General features: G+C 37.6%; 1 protein-coding gene across 1 annotated transcript in view; it reads left to right on the plus strand.

The window, feature by feature from the left end:
* Positions 1 to 6,897, plus strand: part of SLF1 (SMC5/6 complex localization factor 1) — a 73,935-nt gene extending 67,038 nt beyond the window's left edge. Inside the window, exon 18 of the mRNA XM_077817197.1 lies at positions 387 to 6,897. Coding sequence (XP_077673323.1) covers positions 387 to 886 — 500 coding nt within the window. The 3' untranslated portion in view covers positions 887 to 6,897. The remainder of the gene's footprint in view (positions 1 to 386) is intronic.
* The last annotated feature ends 1,978 nt before the right edge of the window (positions 6,898 to 8,875 follow it).

The raw sequence follows: 8,875 nt of genomic DNA on the forward strand, positions 1-8,875 counted from the left end.
GTGTAGCCGGACAATTAACATTTGCAACACTTCCAATATAATGTATGTTTGCAGTATATTATCACTTAAATTTAAAATAATTAAGATGATTGTGATTTTTTTCCTTTTCCAAATAATAATTTGCATTTCATATAATATATCAGGTGGTAAACCAAGGCTTATATAATTCTGTACAAAACTAGGCAGTTGACTTGAAATTGCTTACTAATGTGTCTTGACTAGGCAGTCAGTATGTAATTAGTTAATTTGTGCCAACATAATTTAGTACTAAAAGAGGTTATAAACAGAACCCCTAGGTGCTGCTCCCTTCCCCAAAAAATAGCAGCACTGCTCAGCTGCTATCTTAAAAATGCTGTTACTATTAATGCTTTATATTTTTCTTGCAGGACCACTGCTCCTACAGCAGAGGGACTTTTATGGGAAATTGCCACTGGATTATGTGGAGTCCCTAGCAGTAAAACAAGAACTTTTGGATATTGTCCACCCAGAAGAGACTGTCAAGGACTTCTATGAACGTGTGGAAAAAGATTTCCACAGCCAGCAAAGAGAACTTTGGTTAATTTTATTTAATAAGTTGTTGCTAAATTTTTGTTCAGTTTATAACTTATCTTCACCCTCTCCTTTACCTTTTAAAGTAGCCCACTTAAATTCACTTCCATTAGTAGCTATTAATGGCTGTAAATTGAAAAGTGGGTCTCTTACTGATTGGTTAGTAGATCTTTATGTTGGAGAGCTACAGACTTTCCAGAAACTTCCAGAGTTTATTCAGGAAATATCTGAGAACCTAAAAAAATCTTTTGGAGAACAGGTACATCCCTTACTGGCAACACTAGAAACTATGGCAATGGCAACTCAGCCATCTACTTTTCATCTTTCTAACCATTAAGATCAGTTCCATTGGTTCAGTTGTGATAGTTTATCATGGACACTGGCGAGATTCATTCTTGTGGATACAGGAGTACACATGGCACATCCTACGCCAGGCTGGCCTAGTGCTACCTAAGAAATATTCCTTTTGATCCCTTCTGGCATTTTAAAGCGCTGAGCCAAGGCTTCCATAGTCCCACTGAAGGAAGCTGCAGTGTGGAAATACTGAATAAATGCACCTCCTGGCCACTACCCCTCTGTGGCCAATGCCATCAACTTTTCAGGCTGAACTGAATGCCTGTGGCTCTCTCAGCAGAGCAGAGTTCACTTGCACCATATCAACCCCTCTTTTTTCCCCTTCTAGCACATTTTCTGTCATGAGGAACTTTGTGCCAGAATTCTTGCTGGTTTCAAGGACGTTGACCCTAAAATTTGTCTGATTTAGACACTACAGTTGGTTACTTTTTTCCAGGGTGTACAGTTATGCCTGCAGTTCTCATGTGACTAACTTTATGAATAGTTGTCAAATAAAAAAAAAAAATGGAAAAACTACTACTACAATTATCCATTTTTCTTATATCATCATCCTGGAAAATGCATATCTTTAAAATACATTTAAAAATTTAGCTCAAAAGTTAGTTTTTAAAATTTTGTGTATTTACAGTACCAGTTTACGGTACTTCCCATATTGTCCTTACTGATTTTGTATCAAAGGATATTGACAACGTTTTTCATGCAAATGAGCCATTAAACTTTCTACTAGCTTTCTGTAGTATTGTGGTGCTCACTCATTCATACCTGTATAATGATCAGCTTGACTCAGATCCTCAGCTACATTAGAACTGTGGTTGGCAGAGCTGAATCAGGAAGGGTTAAAAGGAACCAAGCTTCCTTTATGCTTTCCAGATTCCTAAGACTGCTGTGGCCCAGTTTGGCCTCCAACATAAGTTACACAACCTTGGGGCTTCTCCAAACTATGCTGGCTTGTAATAGCCCTATGTAAGTCTGTATCACTGGCAGGGATTGCCAAAGCATGAAATGCTGTGATGACATCCTCAAGCCTGTGGTGGTACTTGTACAGAACTGACATTTTAGTAGCTGGGGGTCTCACCCTGTCAAGATATGGCAGTTTTAAGATAGCTCCATGCTGCTTATTTGAAGTTGGGGTGCCAGCCTCCTTAAAAATTGCAGCCCCATTAATATTAGGATTTTGTCCGCAGTACTAAGAATATATGAATACTAGACAAGATAAATCCTCTAAACTGATAAACTAATCCTCTATCCTAATTTAGGATTGTGTGCTTATAAAGTATTATATTGGCTGTGTTTAGTAATTAATTATACAGAAGGGGCAAATCCTGCCCCCTCCTCCAAATGTACAAAGACTGGTGATTCTGATTCATAAGAGGAAGGGCTGAAGGAGGACAGAATTTGGGGAATCCATACTGTGCTGCCCTGCACAAAGGAATTGAGAATGGGATGGCAATGGGGGATCTGCCAAGATATGGATACTCTTCACGCCCAACTCGATTTAGGCTGAGGTCTGGGGAAAGAATTTGCCCCATAAAGGAAAATGCAAAGAAATGCTGCTTTATAATAAGGATACCTACTGAAATAGTAGGACAAATTATAATTCATTAAAAGATTAAGAATAATCTAAAATCTTAACTGTCAGAAGGAATGGGCTGATTAGTAATGTTTCAATTTGCAGTTCTTTTCTAATAGCACTGTATAGTGTTAAAGAAACTAAAAGAAAAGGGGATAATAGCCATTTCTGGAATTGGTGTTGCTTGACTAGAGGGAATAAGTTACATTGATACAGCTGGCTGAGGCACATTAAAACTTCCATTTAGCTTTCATGCAATGGAGACGTGAACTCAGCAATAAATCCACTGATGATGCTCAGGCTGGTTTGGTCTTGGAACCAGATATTTATTACAAATGTTCAGTGGTTATTAATGACTGATTATTTTTATTAGGCATGTATATTGAGCAAACTGTTCTAGTGAGGATAAGGAGTCCTCTTAGGTTAGATTTGTTTGTTTTGAGCATTTTGACTTTTCTACACTCTGATACTTTACAATAAAATAAAACTTTGTTGTAGATGAAATGTGATAGCAATTGTAATTTCAGTGTATGCTATAGTAAACAGGCATAGTGAAAGTGTTCTTATGTACAGATGTTGCAAAGAATGCAAAATATGCCCTTAATTGGTCACATTAGATTTTTTTTTTTTAAATCATGAATTTGAGACTCAGTTACATCATCACGCCATAGCAAGCCACAGCAAAAGGATAGTGGTAATACTCGTAAGGTGTTGGTTCAGACTTCAGAATAAAAAAAAATCTTAGATACAGAGATGAAAGCCTTCATGGCTTTTCCTTGACCTGATGGAGATAATTTCTTACTTGCGTCCTTAAACTTACATTTAGTCCAATATATTTCCTACCACAGCTACTTGCTATTTTGTCATTTAGTCAGGGCAACAAAGAATAGTACAACTACCAATTCTAAGACCTGTTTATATATAAAATTTATTTGTGTGTCTGTATAGCATATCTGTAGAACTACCATGATTGGTGCTCTCCTGCAAAGCTAAACATGGATAGGAGAGTCTGGGCTGTGCCTGTAAGACAGTGGGTCTTATGGTGGCTTTAAGACAGTGGGTCTTATGGTGGCTTTAAGCCATCTTTGCACCACCTGGACCTTGAGCTGCTCCGCTGCACCCTGCATAATTTAGACAGCCCTGGTGGCCCTGTCAGAATTATGGCAGCCTGTCCTTAGCTGCCTAAGGGCACAGCACAGCCCTGCCTGAAATCTCTGTAATGCTACAAAGTGCAGCCCCTCCTGCAGCATGCCAAGACTGGTCCTCTGAAAGCAACCTTATGACACTTTTCTCCAGTTCTTGCACCACAGGAATCTTCTCCCAGCCAGAGTTTGGAGATAAGAATGATTCCATAGCCCAGTGGCTGGGCACTAACCTGAACATAAGAACGGCCATACTAGGTGAGACCAATGGTCCACATAGCCCAGTATCCTGTCTTCTGACAGTGGGCAGTGCCAGATGCTTCAAAGAGAATGAAAAGAATATGGAAATTATCAAGTGATCCATCCTCTGTTGTCCACTCCCAGCATCTGGCAGTCAGATGTTTAGGCACACCCAGAGCATGAGATTGCATCCCTGATCATCTTGACTAATAGCCGTTGATGGACATATCCTCCATGACTTCATCTAAATCTTTTCTGAACCCGGTTATACTTTTGGCCTTCAACATCCTGTGGCAACAAGCTCCACAAGTTGACTGTACGTTGTGTGCAATAGTATTTCCTCATGTTTGTTTTAAACCTGCTGCCTATTAATTTCATTGGGTGACTCTGGTTCTTGTGTTATGTAAAGAGGCAAATTACACTTCTCTGTTTACTTTCTCCGCACCATTCATAATTTTATAGACCCTTAGACATCTTCCCCCCCGCCCCCCAAAATGAACAGTCCCAGTCTTTTTAATCTCTCCATTTGGAAGCTGTTCCATGCCCCAACCACTTTTGTTGCCCTTCTCTGTACCCCTTCCAATTCTAATATGTTGGTTTTGGGATGGGGTGACCAAAACTGCACACTCAAGGTGTGGGCGTACCATAGATTTCTATAGTGGCATTATGATATTTTCTATTTTATTATTGGTTCCTAGCATTCTTTTAGCTTTTTTTGTCGCTGCATGTTGAGCAGATGTTTTCAGAGAACTGTTTACAATGTCTGCAAGATCTTTCTTGAGTGGCAAGATCTAATTCAGACTCCATTATTTTGTATGGATAGTTGGGATTATGTTTTCCAATGTGCATTACTTTGCATTTATCAACATTGAATTTCATCTGTTATTTTGTTGCCTAGTTTTTGTGAGAGCCCTTTGTAACTCTGGCTTAAAGTCCTTGGTCCAATGATTATTCAATTAGTTATACAAAGTGAAACAGCCTCATCAGGAGAAACTGCAAGAATCCAATCCACCAGCTATTGCTATCCAGTAGCCTAGCTAGCAGTCAGGGCACTCATCAGAGAGTGCCCCAGAGTGAGAACCTGGATCTCTCACATCCCACTACTACTACTACTACTATATTTCTAGTAAATTAATAGGAAAATCTACATTTTTGTCTGAAAGCAAAACTTTTACGTGAATTAATAATTGCAGTAAAATGAGACCTAAGTTGATGAAAAGTAAATTTGTTTGATTTTTTCATCTCCAGTACTGAGGAGATTCTTCATTTCCTCCTGAAGTTTTGAAGAAGCTGTTTCCTTGCAGACCCTTCTTTCTCCACTGGAAAAGTACCCCTTGTCATGATACCTTGGTAGGCTGCCCTGTTGTCCCGTTTCTAGGTCTCCCTGAGTACACCCCACATAGGTATCAGAAATCATCTCTTTACCTTTTCTGGGATGGAATTCCACAATTCACCCACTCTCAGACCAGGTTCTGGGTTACAGCCCCCTGGATATCAAGTGTGACAAATTCAGCAGATTTAACTGGGGTTGGACCCTGCAAAGGTTCTCTCTTTCAGAGTCTGTGACAGCATGCATTTGCAGTGAGATAGAAACAGCTTCTTCAAAACAAAGCCTGATTTATTTTGCCCAAGAGGTACTCGGCACTTAGAGAAGTGGATTTAAAATAACAGTGACCTTATCTAAGTGTAACCTCTCTATCCATAGCTCAGGCCAGTCTGTCTTGTTCTCCCTTGTAAATTGGGAGAAACCGCCTACTTTCTTGTAATCTTCTCCCTCTGTTTCTGAAGGCTGTCATCCTCAGGGTACCAGTAAGTGAGTTTAATATTTAATACCAGTTAATTGTTTGTTTTTTGTAAAGTGCTGTGCAAACCCATCATGCTGTTTAAAGAATATATTTTGTTGGAAATTTACAATTCCTTGTCTTCAATATTGAAAATTGCTGTGTCAAAAATTGAATTTGAACTGTAGGCCTTTGCTGACCTAAATGCTTGCTTTTAAGGTTTCTCTTGAACTTGATGTTATTGAATGTACTGGAACATAATGGCATATAATATTTAACATAATATTTAAGTTGGGATGATATAGTGTTGTAATATTTCTGCTTAATATCATGGTGTTTTGAAAACAGGCTCAATAAATAGGCTAACTTGAACACAAAGTCTAAATCTAAATAGCTTTGATTCAAACCATCTGAGGACACTTAAATGTAGGTCTGTCCTACAAAGGAAGCATGTCATTTATTTATCTTTCTGATGTACTAATGGGGGGAAATAAAACAAATACTTATGAGAATTACTAGCTTGATGTCTGCATTTGCAGCTAAGTCTTAAATACAAATATCCGTGTCAGAAATTAAGGAAATCCCATTTAGTAAATTGTGAGAAAATGTTCATAAACTGGAATGAGGGCTGGTCTCACCACCAGATGTGAAACACTTACACACCTTGAAACCACTTGTACAAGTCCCAGTTATTCAGATAAAGTCGATAAATACAATCTTGATGTGTGGGTGGGTGTGTCTTTAAAATGAGGCCTTAAAAAAATTTCCCGCCTGCTTTGCATGGATGTTAAAGATCATGTGGTGCTTTTAGGTTTGCCTTCATGTCACTGGCAAAAACATTTCCCTTTCCCCTACTGTTTCCCCCAGTGTGCTGTGGTCAGTTGGCTGCCTCCTTACTCACTCATCTTGATTTCAGTGATGCTGTATATATTTAATGTGTAAAGAGTGTTTGGCTCCTTTTCAATGAAAGAAAAGTATAAATTGTTTTATTACTATGATTATATGGTATCTACATATTAAGTCTTTAGTATTGGTTTAATTTTAGACTTGACTACATTTATCATCTTAACTCATTAAAACACAAGTGCTTATATTTCCCCGGGTAAACCAATGTGGTTCAGGGTGAGTTATCGTAAATGGTGTTATCACTAGGTATCACTATTAGCATATGTGTGCAGTCCTGAAAACTTAAAATGGCACCTCTTCTTAAGCAAAATTCCCTTTATTTTTAGAGGAATTCCCATATTATTCAAGGAAATTCACGCAGTAGGGGAGGAAATCCCTTGTAGAACATGTGAAAACTTTAAGGCTCCAAGACTGTAGTAATATTACACTGAAATATTTGAGTATCTGTAAGCAACTATGATTTAAATGACTGATTAAATTACTCCAAAAATACTTATAGAAACTAGTATTGAGATCTTTTTGTGCATCCCTATCTGTTTAAACTTGATACTAGTTAAGAAGGGAAAAAATCGAATATACTTCTTTCCTTCATCAATAATGCTAGTAGGAATTACTGTTGTAGACTACTACAGTGGAAGAGATTACTGGTTGGGAAGGAAAAGGGAAAAGATGTCAGTATTTAATGCTTTTCTGTTTCTATACTACATTAAGACAAGCATATCTGAATCTGGGATCCTGCATTTAAATTTCGCCCATTCAAACACTCCACCAATCTTTCAGATGGGTTGTTGCTGTATTGGCCTCTGAAAATTGTGATTCATCTTGATTGCAAAAGAATTAAAAACAAAAGAAGGATTGAGTAGTCAGTCTATAAAGATGGTTAATTCAGGAATGCTAACGCACACAAAGAATTTTATCTGTCATCACAGTCCCTTGTATATAGCTAAAGGTTAGAGTAATGAACAGCAATTCTTCTCACTCATAACTGAACTTCTTTTATGCATTTCTTAATTTTCATAGATATTCAAATTGGTAATTCTTGAGGAGGGTCTCACATTTTTCTCTTACCTGGTACATTTAATTCAACCAACATTGCTGGTGTTTTTACAAATAGGGTATGTTTTAGTCAGACTACTAATCTGCAATAAGACAACTATTATTCAGTTATCCTGTCTTTTTTTCAGAGAAGCAACATCTATTTTATTGAAAAGACATTGAAGATAGAGAAGGTATGATGTAATGATTTGTTTGTGAAGCTCTTTTTAGAATATAAAAGCTATTATATAATCAGATTGCAGTAAAACATTATTTCGCGTTTTAATTGTTTATTGTTCTAATCGTGTCTGTGCACTAGTTGTCCATTTATTCTTAATTTGGTATTTTCTACTTCACACTTAAGGATTTTTTAATGAGGTCTTATCGTGTTACATAGATGGGTATTTTGGAGACATTAAGGTATGTGCTGAAATTTTCCTCTGAGAATGTTTCTGATCTGTCAGTTTGAGGTGGTCTACCAATCATTAATTTAAGCCTTCTCAAAGCAGACCTTTTCTGTGTGAGGGACATGCTATCTATAATGGCTCTTAAACTGCTAAAGATTGAACTTTTTCATATGGATACCATGTGGCTTGATGATAACATATCTTCTCTATCAAGCCCTTATGATTTTAGGAGTGTTCATGGAACATGAAGAATTACTTGTTCCCTGATGGGTCTTTTCAAACTCAACACAAAAAAGCAGGGAGGGAACTGATAAGATTAAATGATGGGGACACTTATCAAAGGCTCTACCATAGATGTATTTATAGGGAGTTCACTACTGTTATTAGATTATGGTTCTTTTTTCTTGTCAAATCCAGAAAAATGCTTTCAAATGCATATTGTATGACAGCAGCATCAGGTTTAAGAGACAATGCTTTGAAATGGTATTATCTAGTTTGCCTACAGTGAGTCCTTGCTACCAGTCAAATTGCCGGCTTACTGTTCTGTCAAAGGGTGCGATCTCATACCTGCACAGTGGAAAGAAGGAAAGCAACTTCTGCAGAAGAAACTTTAAACAGGTGAACTGTCTAATTTTCAAACTTTTCATTTTATATCTGCTTACAATATTTTTTTGTAAACAGTCAAAGTAGTCTGAGTTAAAACCACCCAACTGACAGCAAAAGCTAGGGACAGACTGATCAACTGGAAACACAAGTAGATTGTATAACTAGCTGGTTGGTAAACTACCCACACTATAACTACAGTATAAGTAAGTGGTATACACCTTCAGTTTCTCAGCAAACTTTGTTTCCTTTCAGAGTAACAGCCGTGTTAGTCTGTATTCGCAAAAA

The sequence above is a fragment of the Eretmochelys imbricata genome, chromosome 5 (genome assembly GCF_965152235.1).
Source record: "Eretmochelys imbricata isolate rEreImb1 chromosome 5, rEreImb1.hap1, whole genome shotgun sequence".
NCBI classification, from domain to species: Eukaryota; Metazoa; Chordata; order Testudines; family Cheloniidae; genus Eretmochelys; species Eretmochelys imbricata.